General features: G+C 33.1%; 1 protein-coding gene across 1 annotated transcript in view; it reads right to left on the bottom strand.

The window, feature by feature from the left end:
• LOC129144374 (protein eyes shut homolog) overlaps positions 1 to 19,579 on the bottom strand; it is a 74,047-nt gene that overhangs the window by 8,079 nt on the left and 46,389 nt on the right. The window contains exons 2-3 of the mRNA XM_054686572.2: positions 3,716 to 3,887; positions 2,713 to 2,791 (exon numbers count right to left, since the gene is read on the bottom strand). Of these exons, the coding sequence (XP_054542547.1) occupies positions 2,713 to 2,791; positions 3,716 to 3,887 (251 nt within the window). The remainder of the gene's footprint in view (positions 1 to 2,712; positions 2,792 to 3,715; positions 3,888 to 19,579) is intronic.

The following is a 19,579-nucleotide window of genomic DNA, read 5'->3' as shown; positions in this document are numbered from 1 at the left end:
AGCAATTTTGCTTGTCTTGTTGCCCATCCAGCCCTAACATAAACTATATTATTTCCACTCCTAAGGAGGTTCACATGTAACACCTTGCCCTATATTGACCCGAGTGCTCTTTTCAGTTAGTACTGCCTATCTTTCTCCATTTTTCTTGCCTCTTTAGCCTTGAGAAACAGTTCATGAATCTCCTGCAGAGTGTGTTATCTAAGCATTGCACCATAGAGAAAACTAAAATAAATAGGTCAGCTAGTAAGTAAGATAGAGAGAGATGTAGATCACTTTCCATGTGGAGCTGGTCAGGTAGGAAATATATCTAATGATTATTATATCTCAATTTCTTATAGACGTTCAATATCTAAGATTTACAGAATGAATGAGCAAAATTACATATAGAGTACACTTAATGTATTAGTGAAACATGACAAAATTTTAAAAAATGTATTAAACTATAACAATTATTCTAGATAGTACTGGTGCAAATGAAATAAAAAGTAAAGAAACAGAATAGTCCAAAAACTAACCCATATATAGAAATCTATTATATGAAAAGTGGAGCATTCCAAATCAAGAAAGAATTAACAGGCCCTTTGATAAAATTTCTTGGAAAAAATGATTATACTTAAAAGAAACCATTAAGTTAGATTCCTAGCTTTTATCAATCGTAATATATTCACTATGAGTCAAAGCACTAAAAGTATCATGAATTCTATAATTGTAGATGAGAATATAAAAATATATTTAAAATATTACAGTGGGAAGGATTTCTTTGGAGAGCAGCAAAGCCCAGTTAGGAAGAAGAAGGTAAAGAAAAATATGAAAATCTCACAATTCATAAGCTGTATAAAGTAAGAGTGTCCAGACTTTATAAAAGATTTGCATTTTTTCAGAAGCTAGTAGATTTTATCTACAATTTAAAATAAGACATACAAATCAAAAAGTAAAGGGCAAGTAATCAAAAAGTAAAAGGGCTATAAGTAGGCAAGGCACAAAGAACTACAAATGGCAAATAATAGCATGCAAAGGTGTTCAATCTTGATAGTAACCTAGGAAAATATAAATTAAAATAATGACAAATTACATTTTCCTCATGAAATTAGTCAACACTTTGTAAAAAGTGATTTCATTTAATAGGATCTAGGTAAGCAGTGTGTTCATACTCTCATCAGGTAAGTGTGGTCTTCAGTGTTTATTTGGAATACTTTATAGCTATTAAAAAGAATGAATCAGGACTCTTTGCATTTTAATGGAATGATTCCTAAGATATACTTCTAAGACAAAAAAGTCATTGAGTATAATGAGTTTGCTCTTATGTTAAAATAACAATATTAGGAAAAAATCTAGAATCACATAGGTAGAATTTTAAGAATTGCTCTCATAATATTGGCCATGTATGTATATATGTATGCATGCATATATACATACATATGTCAAAAATGTCTATTTACTGATATTTTAATACAAAACTAAGAATATGATATTTGTACTAGTAAGAAATATGGTTTTAGACATTACTTCAGGCAATATTTGCGGTAATGCAAACAAGATGTATGGTTCATTCATTCTCTACTAGGGAATTTATTTATTACATTTCCTTTTCCACATCAAGAATAGCTTTCACTATCCAGAACAAAATAAACACAATATCAACAGATAATTATGCTTTTTAAAACTGTGTGTCAGAAAATGTGCTAATTGTTTTACATGCATTATCTCATTTAATTCTTGCAATAACCTGAGGTAGTTACTGTGATAATTTTTATTGAATAGTCAAAATAATTTCAAAATAAATGTAAATTGAGAACACACAGTAGGTAAGTAGCAATATAGAGTTTCAATCTTGGTTCTCCGTGAATGCATTTAACTACTCCATCACCCCTCTCTGGAAGGGCCACTTACTGAATAGTTACTGTGTTTCATGTGCATTCTCACGCATGACCCTGTGATGTCAGAACTAGTATAGCTATGTTTTACTGACGAGGGAGAGAGACACAAAGAATGTAATAAAATACCCATGGTTTCACAATGACAAAGGCTTTTAGTTTGTATGCTTCCTACCTTTACCATGTTATTGTCAATCAAAAATGATTCGGAAGAACTCCCCAGTATTCCAAAAGGCTCACAAAATTCTCATCCACCAAGAACGGTCACAATTCTCAGTCAACCAACATTTTTCAACAAATGAGGCATCCCATGTAAAATACCATATGTCAATCACACCACATGAGACTCCTGAAGATTGAAAGACATATCCTGAGAATATTAAAGGTGTTGCCCACGTCTTGATATATACATCCAGTATTTATATTATCCTTGTGATAACTGAATTAATTGAATCCTATGTCATCCCTACAGATCCACAGATACCTCTGTCTCCTAAGACCAGGGAGGACGAGGCAGATGGTAAAATTTAAGCCATCTGAGCAACTGTTGATAATGGATACTTCTAGGATTTAGTTTGGTGGGGCGGTCGGCGGGAGGGAGGAGAATCGTGGAATTTTTTAACAAGAAGAGACAAAGAAGGAAAAGGTGGGGGAGAAAAAAGCCTTGATTTGTAGTTTTGTTTGGAGCAGCCAAAGAATTACACAGAGGAAAGATGAGAGAACAGTTAAATCGTTAACAACTGTGGAAGAAATGACTCTGAAACCTACAGCAAGCAACTTGATTTTTCTTTTAAATTAAATTTTTGTCATATAACTTGAATAAAATTATAAGACTTACATTAATTTTGATCTTACATTGTGTGCTAGTCCCATCTGCATCACATGAACATGGATATTCATTAATAAGTTCTGTGCACCTGAAACAGAATTAGAATTACATTTTCAAATAAGTAGATGTTAAAGCATAACTTCAAGGGAGTTTCACCATTTAAACTTTTCTTTCCTAGTTCAGGTGAAAAAAGCACTCCCATGAGAAATACAAAGCAGAGTTTATTCCTGGGTTTCTTATCCTTGAAGGTGACTGGACTGAAAAAATGGATCAATTTTCATTTTTGCCATTTTCCCCATGGCAATGAAAAGAATGAACAGTTTTAAAAGATAAAAAGTATGTAGGGCTTACGTGAGAAACTGAAGTTAGCTATGGCCAGCCTGCATTGCAATGAGCTGCCAACCTTCTTTCTCCCTTCCCTGCTTACAAAGTAGGTGGCAGGATTAGAAAAGAAAACTAACGTCGAAGCAAGCAGCATGATGCATCTGTGATACATTCTTCTTTGCCACCTGCATCTCCTAGAAATACCTTCACTCTAGATGTGTATTAACCAATATTTTATCCATGATCAGAGCAGTTATTATACAGATTCATAGAGTCATAAAATACTTTTCATACACATAGGGCTGAAAGAACCAGTTTACTTAGGAACATTTTAAATACTGTGTGGTATTATCTCTCCATAGAGCAAATAATAGAATGTCTCATCATCTTACCTGCTAGTTCTATTACCATGAGCAGTTACCTTTAAGTATATTAAAGTCTCATTAATCCACATTTATAGAAAATTACTTTATGCTAATGAACAGAAATAAAAGAAGGGCAGAGATAATGTATCAGTACATTGCATTAGCTAAAACTGGCAGCATCTGTCATCTTAAATGTACTTAGCTCTTGTTTTATGAAAGAGCATAATTAAAATTATCTTTATCAACTTTCCCTTGACGTTAAGTCTTAAATATTGTGAGTTAAATATACTTTCATAAAGCTAATAATAAAAAAAAATAGCTACCTTCCTTGTAGACAAGGATTTGAAAGGCAATCATTGGCGTTTGTTTCACAGTGTGTTCCAAAAAACCCACTCTTGCAGTCACAGGTATAATGATTGATGCCATCGATACAAACTCTATCATGGAGACAGGGCTCTGATAGGCATTCATCTAGATTTATTTCACAGTTGATGCCTGTGTTGGAACAGACAAGGCAAAACATGAAACCATTTAAATACAAAACTCTTAAAACTTTGTTCATTATGGTAAACATCACCAAGAAATGAAGACCTCTCTCTATAATGATAACTTCGTATTTGGTAGCAAAAGAAAATATATTTCAAGGTTAAATATATTTAGGTCTATGAATGTTCAGATTACTAATTTAATGTGAATGACAAAAACAAAGCACAAGCTTAATCTACTGAGGAGATTGTTTTTAGTGTGATGTTTGTTGAGAATATTAGTGAAGTAATGAATTATATCAAGTTGTCACTGTGAATACTAATTCATAATTTTTTTGGTAATGGTCTTTGAGAGTCAAACATTTATTACCTACAAGAATTAAGAATGAGTTTGAAGTTTTCTAAATTTGGCTTTAGTGAGTCTATTAATGGGCTCCCTGAGATTTCTAAATGAAATCTAACTTTGGCTAAATACCTGGGATTTTCAAAGGCCAAGTAGCGAATATTTTTTAAGCACCTACCAGGAACCACCGCTATGCTCAACTAGAGGTACCAAGCCAAAAAATAAACTTCCTGTTAACCCAAAAACGTTTTTAGGGAGGTAATAATTTACAGATAGAAAACACCGAGATGATAACATAAGCAGAGCTTAATGGAAAGCAAGATTGTGTTTCGTACGTTTGAAATATCTGGAAAGAGCACAGAACCATTGTAGAATTGTTAGAATAATTTCTTTGCCCATTACATCCATTACTAGCAAGCATCTACTAATAAAAACTAGCATTGATTGAGCACTTATAGGTGTGCCCTGCCCTTAAGGCTTCCTGCACATTATCTTAGCTAATGCTCATCAAACCGATAGGCAGATCTCATTAACCTAACTCACTGGTGAGTATTCAGAGTGTAAGTGAAACTTCCAGGTCACACAGGCCATAACAGCAAACAAGAATTTAAATCATGTTTCCTCTGACTTGTGCTTCTGATCATTACTTTAAATTACCTACCTTGCAGCTACTCTAATATGTGCATAAGTTGCTATGCTGAGTAATACCGTGGATACCAATTGGAAAACATGGTTCTTGTAGCCAATACATAATACCTAGTTGTGAATAAAGATAAGTAATAAGCTTATTACAGTGAAGAAGACAATAATGAAAATAGCTGACATGTGAGGCTCTTACTATGCGCCAGGTACACTCAATTTCAGAGGTTCATGACACAGTTTTATTTCCCACTCACTCTCCATGACTAGAGTGAGTTACAGATCCTCTTCACATTATTTTCACTCTGAGACCAATGTTAATGAAGCATACTCTACCTGGGATATTGACATCTGTGTTTAAGAGGAAAAAAGACACTTCCCTTTAATGTTGGGCTTGGTCATATGACATAAAATACAGGTGGCTCTTAAGTCTTTCACCTACAAATCAAGTTATACGACTAAGTCCAACAGAAATGGAATGGGAAAGAATGTTTCTCCCCCAGGAAAGAGCAGATATTTGTAACAATAAAATTGAGTACAAGCATAATCAATCAAGCTTCTGACTTGTAAATGAGGGTTACTTATTGGTACATCATACATTTATTGGGATGATAGAGTATAGGCATGCATCAAAAACAACCTAGCCAAGGTCTGATACATGTTTAACATTTTATTACTTTCAGGTTCTTGATAAAAATATCACAAACACATTATATTTGATTAGTGATTTGGGTGGTTCCTAAGACACCACCATTCTAACTAGGAAGATAAGTGAAAAGTCTCTGTATCACTATGTAGAATGCTGGTAGAGTCAGTGCTGAAATTTTCAGTTAAAAAAAGATAGATGGTCAATTTATAACAAAAGTGTGGGGGCAGGGACAGAAAGTGTTAGAAGAGCTTGGGACAGGATGCATCCAGCAATGTTGGGAGATGAGGAGATTTGACAAAAGACACTCCACTCTGTTTTTGAAATGTTCTCTCCATAAAAGGCAAACATGTCTCAGTTTAGCTAGAGACAGCATCATCAAGATTATCTTAGGATCTTTTTTTCCTAATGTTTTATTCATTAATTAAAATGTGGTTATAATTTGACTTTCTAAGTAGCCTCCAAAGAGGATAAGAATGGAATAACTAGCCAATGTGAGCATTTTGGTCTCTATAAACCATTCTCATTTTTAACATTATAGTCCTTCAGATTCATACATATCAAAGTCCCTTTTACCTTTCTAACTTCATCTTATTTTAATCTCACCCTTGACTAGTCTACTTTACTTACATTGACCTCCTTATATTTTCTCAAAAGTTTTAAGCATGCTGTTCCTAAAAGACCTTTGTACTTTTATTCCCTTTCTAAAAAATCTCTTCCAAATATTTCACAGTTTACATCTTTGTCAGGTTTTTACTCAAATGTCACTATCTCAATGAGGACTATTCAACCACACAATACAAAATTGCATTCTCATCTTAATCCACAATTGCCATTATCCTGTTTTATGTTTCCCTCCTATAACAAGTAATCTCCTTGTAGCATTTCATAAGATTTGTTCATCTTTTTTTTTCTTTTTCTCTGTATTTCTCCATGACAAGCTTAGCTTCATAAAGGCATAGATTTTGTCTGTCTCATTCAAACTGCATACATTCAAATATTTGTTAAAAAACAAATCCTTGTCATATACGTGTGTGTGGGTTTATGTGTGCATGTTTTTGTATTTTGTTTTACAGATATCTGTTGTTTTCTCAGAAATCCCAGCCTCTTCCCAACCACAAACAAAGCAGTTCTTGAGAATCTGGGGAAACTGTTAGTCCTTGCAAAGGTGAGAGTCAGAATCCAATGAGGCGATGGTGATGCCTCTGAGGTACATAACTAAAAGAGTTGTCTGTGCAGCCAAGGGGAAGTATTTAATGGGACCTCTGCTTTTTCCCACCTTCAAACAAAGACATGTTCATGTGTGAAAAAAGACATACAGTTGTGGAGGGTCTTGGACTTTGGTTCACAATGATCTCCCACAAATAATTACCAACCTATTCAAACTCTAAGTTATTCATCTGTAAACTATGAATCAAAATATCTCTACTGTAGCATAGTAGAGAGATATTCATAAAGTGCACATATATATATATAAATACATATGCTCCCTGATTATTATAACAACAAGATTGTTTATCTTCATAGGATAACAATGCTTTGACATAGCACATCTAAAAGAAATAATAGTATTTATTAGACATGATCAAAGCCTTGGCTAAAGTCTCAGTCTCAGTTTTTTGCCTACATTGCCTTATATACCAGGTATTTCCTACTGGTCATTAATTTATCTAATGCATATTTATGTGTCAATCAGAGTTCTAGACTCCTTGCATAGTTCCCTTGACCTGGCATGCATCACTGCCACCTCAATCACAGCATAGCAGATGATTTTCACAAAATCTAATGATTTCATTATGGACTTCATTTGACAAAAGAAGAGCCATGATAAATTTTTTTCTTTCTTTTTGTTATGTCTAACATATTGTTCTTTCCACCTACCCTCCTGCCTGCTTTGGAGCTACAGCAATAGTTTATGTTTGAAATAATTTTCAGCTTGTGTTTCTAAAGTTTTTTATTTCATTCATAATGCAGGCAATTCCTTTTTTAAGCAGATTGGAAGGTTACCTGTGATATTTGAGTTTTTTTCCTATGATCCCACTTATTTAGAAATCCTCTTTACTAGTCCGCCTCAACATCTGCCTCCAGATTGAATATTTTCACATAGGAAATTACACAATCCTTTTAGAATCAAGCCATTAAAGTTCATAAACTGAGAGGTTTGATCAGCAAAACATTTTCGTGCATCAACAATATTATAATAGAAATTATATATATTCCTATTATATAAATATATGATTTTATGTGTGTATATATATATATCTGTCAATCAGCTGTCTTTTTTCAGACTGTGTTCTTTTTTCTTACTTTCTCTTCATTCCCTTTTTACCCAACTTCTTCCCATTTGTCAGCATTACATGTTTTGACAAGTTTTTCAAAATCACTTTCCTGATTCTTAATTTTTTTCATTTCACATATGAGAACCTCAAAACATACTTTATGAACTCTCCATTGTCCCCAGAAATAAATGTAGTCTCCCTAGCCTAAAACCAAATTCTCTGTTCCAATCTTTCCTTTCTTGTCGCTGCTCTGATATTATCAAATACTCTCATCTCCTGGTTTATAAACCTGATTGAATAATACAATCAACTGTGGAGTTTTAAAAAATACGAAATCCCAAATCTGAATCTCTGAGAAATAGGACTGAAAAGCTATATTTTTAAAAATCTCTCTAGATGATGGTAAATAGCTAAGGACCGCTGCTTTTTATCAAACTGGCTTAAAATTAAACATTCTCAATATTTTCTCATATCCATGTTAGCTCCTGATAGTTCTGCCTGAAATTCATTTCCACATCTCTGTTTGCAGCTTGTTTTTTTATTTGAGGTCTTACAAAATTCTAGTTAATTTTAAATATTCCTTTTGATATCTCCCATTGCATATCAGTTAATATCATTTATCAGAGTCTCCTTAGAGTTTATTTATTTGAATTACTGTCTTATCTTCCAAACTTTATCACTAGTTATTTGAGCACAGGGATCATACCTATTTACTTTTACTTCATGAAAATGCCAAATACAAAACTTTTCATGTAGTAAATGATCAAAATAGTCGGCTTAACTACTACTGAACACATCTAAATTGTGATAACCTTTTGAAAATGACTAAAATTTACATAATAGCATGATATTTACAAAGGACATAATCAAGTTAATACAGGCATACAATAATTACATAATTTATGGACTTAAGAATCAGTGATTTTAAAAATTCAAATTCTTATTTCTAACCATTTTGAATTACAAAATTTAAAAAGTCATAAGAGCTCCAAAGGCAAAATGAGAGTTTTGTAAACGTTTCTTATTATGAACAATATTTAAATTAAAAACAATTTTAACTATCATATAAAAGACTTCCAGATAGGCAGTCCAGCAAATGCTATTCTATGAGGAATTATCTAGGCAAACATGCAGCCATGGTGTTTAAAGGTGTGTCAATCAAAAATTATGAGATGTAAAAAAAATCCAGAAACAACAAAAAATGGATGGAATAAGAATAAAGTTGACAGAAAGGTTGAAATTATCAGAGAAGGAATTTAAAATAATGATTTAGAACATGACTGATATGTTAAAAAATATATCATAAAAGGTGGATAGATGACTGAATCTATGAGGAATATCAAAAGAAATGGAAACTATAAAAATATTCAAATTTCAATGCTAGGAAAATAATACAAGATGAAGAATTAATTTAATGAGCTTATCAGTGGACTGGACATAGGAAAGAACCAATGAACTTGAAGATAAGCAAGTATAAATTAATCAAAAGGAAACACCTGGAGGTAAAAAGAGTAAGAAAACAGAAAAGAGCTTCTAAGACATATAGAATAATATCAAAGGTTCTAACTGACTTGCACCTAGAATCCCTAAAGTAAAAGGGAGAGATAATATGATAGGAGAAATATGTAAACAGATAACGGACATGGATTTGACTAAATTAATGGAACTCTGTAGCAGTTTCAGGCAGTATACAAGCTATTTTGCTGTTTGGGGCATATATCTTAGAAGACTCTATGGTATTAAAGATATATGTAGTGGAAAATATGATGCATAGACTTTATAGTAGTGCCAGAGGAAGAATCATAGACTGAGGCTCTGGACCAAAACTAAGACATATGTAGCAGAGAATTATCCTGAAATTGAGAAATGGCTTCTGTCATGTCTGGGTAGTTGTAGAGATGAAACACCTGACCATGGGACATCAAGTATCCATGTGGACAGAACTGCCAATGCATTTGGCAAGACCAGTGGCAATCTACAGTAGGTAGTATATCGGGAATTGTGTATGAGTATGCCAGAGATCACAGATAGTTGCACTCCTAAGTTATGTACTTCTTTCGCAACAGAAGCTCATCCTAAGTTCATACTGTTTCTGTCTGGGCCCTCCCTGGTGGCCATCTGAAGGAAAAATAAAAAAAGTCCGAGCTTGGTTCATGGATGGGTTGACTTGGTATATGGATATAAACTGGAAATGGACTGCTGCTTCCTTAAAGCCTTATTAAGAGGTTACCCAAGAAGGTAAAGCAAAAGGGACATCCTTCGGATGGGCAGATCTTCAGTCCCATGATGTGGTCATAATCTTTGGGTGGAAATAGCCTAAGAGAAGAATATGCATGGAGTTATAGGTAGTGGCAAATGACATGGCTGGACTGGAAGGTAAAATATAAGACTATCTGGGTCAGGGAAATATGAGAAAGAAGCATATATTGGACTGATAGGAGTGGGCATGAAGTGTGAAGTTCTCTGCAATGCATGTTAATGCAGAAGAGGCATTAAATAACCATACAGAAATAACTCAGCCAGTTAACATCTGTCCTTCTCTGGCATCAGCCACCACAATGGTGGTACAATAGGCATGAATAGAGTAGCTAGAGTGGCAAATATGGAGGCCTGTGCATGGACCCAATGTATGGGCTCCTCTGTCCCAAGAATTAGTTAGGTACTGCTTCCCTCAGATATCCAATCTTCCAGGAACAGAGACCATAGCCACTACACACTTAATGGTCAGCCTTTCTTGCTTCTCCTGCCAATAGAAGTTTGGCCAGAATAACTACTCAAGGGCTTATGTAGTGTTGATCCATCAATATGAGAGCTCTCATAACATCTCACTGGACCAAGGAAGCCACTTTACAACAAAGCATAGTAGCAATCAGATAACGATAGATCTGTTGGTTTCATGATGTAGCACACCATCCAAAAACTACTAGGTGTAACTGAGGTGCCAGTTCGGAGATGAAAGTTTTGGGGATGGAACACTATATTATAGAATGCAGAATGCACTCTATATCAATAATCATTATATGATGCTTTGTTCCCAATAGGTATAATATATGGAATTGGGAACCAGGGGGTAAAAGTGAGTGAACTGAAGTGCCATCCTTCTTTGTGAACAATTGGGAAATTTGTGCTTTGCATTCCTGAAAATATAGGTTCCAGGAATCTAGAGGCACTGATTACCAGGGGAGGGACCCTTGCGCTAGAGAATACCACTAGAATCCCTTTTTGAAATGTATGGTTGTTGTAGGCTCTTTGTGCTAAGAAACTATCAGTCAAGGAAAGAAGTTCCTTATTGTGATATGGACTGAAATGTTTGTGTTCCCCCCAAATTCACATGTTGAAATCCTAACCCCTAAAGTGATTAGGTCATAAGGGCAGAGCCCTCATCGATGGAATTAGTGCCCTTATAAAATAGGCCCAAGGGAACCTTCCACCATGTGAGGACATGGCTAGAAGGCACAATCTAAGTACCAGAAAATGACTTTCACTGGACATCAAATCTGCTGCCACCTTGATCTTGGACTTCTTAGCCTCTAGACCTATAAGAAATAAATTTCTGTTATTTATAAGCTACCCAGTCTATGGGATTTTGTGATAGAAGCTCAAATGGACTAAGATACAAGGGTAAGTGATGCTGATAATGGGGAGGGGGGATGTAGGACGCTGTTATAAAGTAGGGACAAGGATAAAAATATGTGACATTAAGGTGATCTACTGAGCAGAGTCTTCATTGTCATTCATGAACAAACAAAAAAGTCATAGCCTTACTAGCAGATTAACTGTCAGGCATGAGTTTCTAGATTAATTCACCAGGTAATCCAGTAGGCCAGCATATTTTCTAGCCAAGGATGAGGGTAATATAATTTGCACAGGAGAGGAGGAAGAGAAGTATCAGATGCAGTACCAAGATCAACTTTGGTGAAAGAAATTGGAGTTCTTCCCAGTAATCCCTGAAAGTGATCTTGTCTATTTACCCAGGAAGAGACAAATTATAATTTTGGGTATCTGTTTCCAGATTAGGTGTACTTATTTTAGAAAGCAGGTAGATCTGAGCAGCACAAAGGGTTGACTATAATAGATAAAGTAATGAGCATTCCAGGTCCCCATTCAGAACAGCAACACTCAATTCCACAAATAGAGGAGTTTCCTACCAAGTTCTAAGTGCAATTCTTCCCCAGGAATTGAATTTTGCTTGGCCAAAGGTGTCTGCCTTGCCCAAGTTTGGGCCTCCCCTCTGCTGTGCAATGAGTGAAGGCGACTCAGTATGGGTCAACTATGAAGGGGCCATCCCCACTTCATAGTTCCTGGAGGGATCAACTGAGGCTTCTGTTATAACTACATCTTAGCTCAACATCTTCCTTTCCCAGTCCTACTTCTCTTTCCCCTCACAGGCATTGCTGTTGAAAGTAGTCACTGATAACTCACCTATATGTAAATTTCAGTCTCTTTCTTGGGAAGCCTAACCTATGACAAAGTTTCCTGGAAATTAATCTTTTCCATAGGAATGCTTTTAAATTTTTTTGTCAAAAAACTTAGGAAGAAATGTTGAAAGTGTATGAAGTAGTTACTAGGAAAATGTATATCATTAATAAAAATATTGGCGGTATATATCAAATACTGGATTAAACCAGCATAGATTTAGCATTTGATTAACAATCATTTGCTAATATTTTCATTGTTTGGAAAGAATTTATTAGAATATTATATCTGTTTTCAGAAGCTCTCCAAGGAACTTTTACTGATGCTTTATTTTCCCGTCTATAAATATCCCAGGTTTGGACAGAGGCTTTTAAAATTCATTACAGTAGTCCTTAGAGGTTTGGAAAAGGACAAGTATCAATAAATATTTGATGATGAAAATGATGATGATAATGATGTTCATTTAAATCTTATTTCTCCTTATATTTTCCTACCTCTTTTATGAAAAGAATGGGGGCAATTCTTCAATATCAGGCCACAATTAAATGAAGTCTCCTCTCATTTAGACTTTGTTACCACAGGAATGCGGCCAGATATTAGAGGACTTCACAGTTTATTGTAAAAGTTATAAAAACAATTACTATGTCATTGTAAAAAATTTTAAAGAAGACATTCAAAATATCCTTCACAAAATTGCTAAGACAAGCAAAAACAATATTCTGATTCATATTAGTTACTCATTGTTTTTAGATCATTCTAAATGAGTGAGTCAAGAAAGGTATGTGAAATGAGGCGTGTGTTTAATTAGGCAACTATGTTGAGAGCTTTGGAAAGTGAGAAGTTGTTCAAGGTGAAGAGATGCAGAATATCTCTAAGTACAAACAGGCATATGAGGATTGATTAAAAATGAAAGATATTAGACAATAGAAGTAACAGTTTATAGATGAGTCGGACTTCTGTTCTAATTAATACATAATTACTTATTATTTGAGGGCCCTGTGTATTAACTCTGATTAACATGTTAAAATATTGTCAAAACTTATAAACTTCACACATTCATATGCATGTACATGGCTATAATTTATCAACTAACATTAATACTAATACAATCAGGAAATTTTATTTCAAACAAATGATTCTAACCCTTGCTAATATAATGCAGAAAATAGCTCATTATTAAAGTACTGTTTAGTTCCTAGGTTCTGTTATGATTAAAATAAACACTGCATGATTCTATCTGTATGAGGTATCTAGTCACCAAACTTATAGACACAGATAGTAGAATGGTGGTTTCTAGAGGCTAGGGGTGGGAGAAAATGGGTAGTTGTTCAATGGCATAAAATTTCACTTATGCAAGATGAATAATTTCTAGAGATAAGTAAGCTATTAACTACAGTACCTATAGTTACCAATATAGTATTGTTCACTTTAGAGTATTAGGATAGGTTGCATGTTAAATATTCTTACCACAAAAAAAATAAATAAATAACACATACACACAAAAAAGAATATGAGAAAATTTTTGGAGGTGATGAATATGTTTGTTATCTTGATTTTGGTGGCAGTATCATGGATATATGCATAGGTTAAAATTAGTCAAGATGCATATATTAAATGTATGTAGTGTTTTTGGATATCCATTGTATCTCACGAAGCTACAAATGAAGTCTTATTAATCACATATACAATAATAATTTCTACCTCATAGGGCTAATGTGAGTATTAAATGTGTCTACACAAAGTTACTGCAATCTAAGTATTTCAAAGGACATTCTTTAGTTCAAAGGACATTCTTTAGAAATGCTTGCTCTAAGCTTGTCTAAATGAGTGCCTCAAATATTCTTATGTGCATCATTGAGCTCCCACCATTAGACCCTGCCACATTCCCCATTCCAACTCATAAGAATGAGAATTGAGATCATTAGGACTAATTTTATGGCTTATTACATATAAACATTAATGCACACAACTCTGTTTCTGATTATGCATACCTTATTTCTTGTATTTCAATACCACAATACTATTTCACTTATATGTACATCACAATCTTTACATGGTAAAGTATTTCAGTAGGACTACACTGAATAGGATTGAAAACCAGCTTGCCATCAAAACAATTCTTTAAATGAATAATGATTTTGTGAAAACATTCGGTTTTAGGTAACCTGTGTGTAGCTAGGAAAACATTTTAATTATGCTTAAAATGTGATTTATAGGACAATTTTGCTTCAGATAAACAAGGCTGATAATCAGTGGGATGTACCGGCATGACTAGTGTAAAAATATTGAAATGTTAAGTAACTAGCCATTGGGTGTTGCTGTTGCTCACCCTTCTTAGCAGCCCCAACATTTCTTCTGTGACTATGCAGACTTCTTGAGCCATCAAGTGAGGTATAGAAACATGAGGTTATACATAGGTCAAAACAATCATTACATAATTTCATTATTACCTCTGAAGATAAATATAACAACAAAAATGTGTCTCATATCAGTGAGCTCATGTGTAAATTTTTTGAATCAAAGTAGCTTGTAATTTTTTGTATTTTGTAACAATTAGAAATGAATGAGTCAGCCTTTAATTGCCGTTATTAGTTAAAATTATATTTCTACATAAGGAAAATACACGATAGCACTGAAATCTTTCTTTTATAATTAAAAAAATGTAAGATTGAATGGCCTAAAATTATGTTATTAGAAGATGACAAATGGAATCACTTTTACAGAATCCTGGGGCTTTGAACAAAATTTGTGACATTTTACAATGTATGTTTCTCTTATTTCTGACAACTCTACCAAGTAACTGAAGATCAATGAAAAATTCTAATTTTAATTCTTCATTTGAATGGGCCCCAAACCAGGGCCTTGATGAAATTTAAGGATTTTGTTTATCCCCTCCAGGTTAGGCACAGACACATTCTGACATAAAGATTGATTTAGGTCCAATGAGTCAATCGAATGCATTCAAGAGAAACCCTTTGGGAAAACAAAGCAGACCCAGCAGTCACTAAGACCAAGCTGTGAGCCAGAACACTCAGAGTGGAAAATAAATGTTCTTTATCGGAACCAAAAAGCGATCTGAAACTTACAAAATTTGGGAGGTATTCTTTAATTTAAAAAACGCTCATGATTACAAATATAAAATAAGGCACAATATGCTAGCACAACCCCTTCTGTGTAAAGAGGTTAAAGTTTAAACATATTAGCTTCATAGTAAATTCATTTCTAGTTGCTACTATTTTTAATACAGAGCTGCATGAAAAAATGGAAAAATTTGAAATTAATATAATGTCTACTGTTCTCCATATGGCTAATTCCATAGTTTACTTAAGTAGGAAGCACACTTTAACGACTAAGTCAATTTTGTCATAGAAGTAAAAATCCATAATTAAAAATATCCAGTAACCTAGTTAATTTGAGATTTAATTTTCCAAAATTAAGAAAACATCTTATTGGAGGTGCTTGCTTTAATCCTTAAATCAATAGCATAACATTTTATTTATTCAAAGTTATAGGCAATGGCTTATAAGCTGCACCTAATTCATAGTTTGATAAAAGAGTATTGTTTCTAGAGTGGCATTTTAAAAATACTAAGTCTCCATAATGTTTAATTTTAAAGACCAGGTGAAATAAAATGTTAAGTGATAATCACAGGACTTTCTATATTGTATGTTTTGATTAACAAACACAATTCTTAGTTGTTAATTTGATTTATGCATAAACCAACCTGTTAAGTTGATGTTAACCACAGGAAATAGATAAGGCTAACTGATGGTTGTACTATTGAGAGACAGTCCAATATCAAATAATAGCAAAAATAAGTTTTGAAGTAACATCTTCTGATTTAAAATGAGTGGCCCAATGTGTGTTATGCAGAAATAAAAGGAGTTTAAAGATGTAAAGTTATAGTTTTGTACTAGTAAATGTTTAACTGGCTCTTGGAAGAAAAAAAAATCAGGAAGCAAGGGCTTATTTATAACATAGTTTAATTCCCCTGATGCAGTACTCCCATCTTTTTTATTTCAATGTCCCGAAATTATGTCTACAAACCAACAAAGTTTATAAAAATTAATATTCAGCTCTCATGAGCACTATTAGCTTTCTCCATCACACCACTGGAAAGGTACTTTCCTAAGTATTAATTTGGGGTTGAGCAGAGTGTTAGAGAACTAGAAACATGTGCATAATAAGGATGAGGAGAGGCAATAGAGATTGTTGTTGAGGGAGCTGTTGAAATGATAGAAGAAAGTATGTGGTGTGTGTCTGCATATGTGTGTGTAGCAGACAATTCCTCACAATATTATAGACTAACACAGTCACTAATTAGCATAATGTGGCTGAGAATTAAAAAAAAACTTGTGGCAAGATTTTAATACCAAGAAGACAATACAATTATTTTATTATCAACACTCACTGAATCTTATGTACTAGGTAAGCACTGGTGATAAAAGCATGACACCAGACTTATGTACCAGTTGTGTCCTTATTTTACATAGCAAACATAGCCACAGGATAATATACAACCTCTTGAAGATCAGGCTGTTGTAAACTGGGTTAATAGATCTGGGTTTCAACACATAGAGTCAATTATGAGAATATTCACTGCTAAACATTTGAATCAACTGTGTATATATTATAACAAATTTAAACTTTATTCCATAAAAATAGAATGAAACAACATTGAAAACTATGTGCCAAGGCTAGAGACAATGAGTGCAGTAACATGGTAGTATTATCAGTTCAGTTGTGAATCAGTAAGGCCTAAATTAAGATGATGATATTAGCAATAAAAATAAATGATGTATAAAAGACATCTCTACTTCTTTTGGGCTAATGGCCAAATGCCTCCCCTTCCTCCATTTTTATTGTAAAAACATATTAAAATGTTTTAAGTTGAGTAAATAAAAGCAAATGAAAATAATAGCTCAAATCTCATAATCGTAATTTTTATATATTACTTATGTTTTAATTTTTTCCACATGCCTCCATACATACATACATTGGCACTTTTTCAATGTAAAAAATAATTAAACAATTATAACATGTCATGATTTTTTTTCATTTGGTGACATGGTCTTCAGTCATATCATTTTAATGATTGCAAAATATATACATTCTTCTATGAGGAATACATATCATGAATATATTATGATTTATTTTATATATATATGCACACTATAAATATATGGCAATGTATTCTTCCATGAATAATATATACAGTAATCTAATTTCAAAATAATGGTTATTTCAACATTTCACCAATAAAAATAACTAATGAAGATCTTTATGCATACCCACACATATATTTTTGGGGGTTATCTCTGCAGACGATTTATACAGGGAAATATTTTTCTAGGCAAAATTTTCATGTCAAATGAGTATTTTATCTCACTACTGTTTACCTCAATAGCAGGCAGTAACATGCATATTGAAACAGTGAAGCATAATTTTACCAAAATTTTTTTCATAAAAAAGATAAAAATTTTCTATTGAAAATAGCAATATCCAGTAGTGATGAACATGCAGTCAAATGAGCACATGGTTACAATCTCGATTGGTCTGCAATTTGTGAAAACTTGCCAAAATGTAGAAAACGGCATAATTTAGAGAGCAATTTTAGTGAAATGCTGTAAATAATCTCTTCAAATGTGATAAAAGACAAATATAATAAAAATTTCACACATTTCTGTGAAATTCCACTTTTGAAATGTGCCTAGGAAGATGATTATTTCAGTGGTTTGAAAAAAGTGAGATATTGGAAAATATATAGATGTATAAACTAGAGACACATTAATTATAGTATATCCTCATGATGAAAAGTTTGACAGTTATTATAAAAATGCTGTGGAAATTTAAAGAATGGCATGGGGGATTTCCAGAATATACTGTTACTAAATAAGAATTCATGTGATCAAATCCTATGAACTGCATAAAACTAATAATAAATCCATCTTTAATAGGTTATAGCAATAAAAAATTGTTATTGTTCACTTTTTGTGGTAGGCATTTTGTAATCTTTACTTTTTATGTTTTATCTGCAATTTCCATTTTTTATCTTGTACATGTATTGTTTTTAATGGGAAAATTATGTTTTAATGGGTTAGACTCTAGATGCTTAAAAAGCACTTGATATTTCACATCTCTTCATAATAAAAATCCTCAATAAGCTAGGCATAGAATAAACACACTTCAGCAAAATAAAGGCCATATATGACAAAGCCATAGTTAACAACATACGAAAGGGGGGAAAATTGAAATCCTTTCCCCTAAGAACTGAAACAAGATGAGAATGTCCACTTTCACCACTTCTATTCAAAATAGTACTGACAGTTCTGGTCAGAGCAATTTGGTAAGAGAAAGAAATAAAAAGCATCAAAATGAAAAAAGAGTAAGTCAAATTGTCCCATTCTCCCTGTTTTCAGATGACATATATATATATATATGAGATATGTATATGATATATATATGATATATATGATATAGGATATGTATATGATATATATAGGATATATATATGTCTATATATAGGATATATATATATCCTATATATAGGATATATATACATATATAGGATATATATATGTCTATATATAGGATATATATATCCGATATATATAGGATATATATACATATATATATATCCTAAAGACTCCGCCAAAAAACTTTTGGAATCAACATATGAGTTTAGTATACTGCAGGATACAAAATCAACTTACAAAAAATCAGTGGCATTTCTATATGCTAATAGCAAACTATCTGAAAAAGAAGAGACATTGAAGACTAGGAAGGGTGGGAGAGTGAGAGGAGATTGAGGGATAAGAAATTATGCAATGATAACAATATACACCATTCAAGTGATGACTACACTAAAAGTCTAGACTTCACCACCTTGCAATATATGCATATAAGAAAACTGCACTTATATCTCTTAAATTTATACAAATTTTTAAAAAACGAATATTTTTGTGTCCTTTATATATAACCAATTTGTTTTAAAAGGATCACAGTGATTCTTACAGTAATGTTACTATTTCTGCTTCTTTTGTTCAAACACACTGATGTATTATTGCTTAGTCTTTTATTTTTAGTGTTCCTCTGCCATTTAGTTTTACATGTATTTCATAAATATAGCATAGTTTGGGATTTGACTGTGAATCTGTTCCAGTAGACTTTGACTTTTAGAGAGCAATTTAAAGACATTTATGCATGTTTGGGATTTATTATGTCTGGCCCTGCATCTGACATACTTTCTTTAATTTTTTAAAACAGTTTATCTCTTTCACCCTCCCCCCTCCACATTCTTTCTCTTTCTCACTTTTGCTCCCTCACTTTTTTTTCTGTTCAATTCTTTCACTAATGTGGGCACTCCTTGAAGGTAAGGA

The sequence above is a fragment of the Pan troglodytes genome, chromosome 5 (genome assembly GCF_028858775.2).
Source record: "Pan troglodytes isolate AG18354 chromosome 5, NHGRI_mPanTro3-v2.0_pri, whole genome shotgun sequence".
Lineage (NCBI taxonomy): Eukaryota > Metazoa > Chordata > Mammalia > Primates > Hominidae > Pan > Pan troglodytes.
The sequence above is the reverse complement of the archived record's forward strand: the minus strand, read 5'-3'. Positions and strand labels throughout refer to the sequence as shown.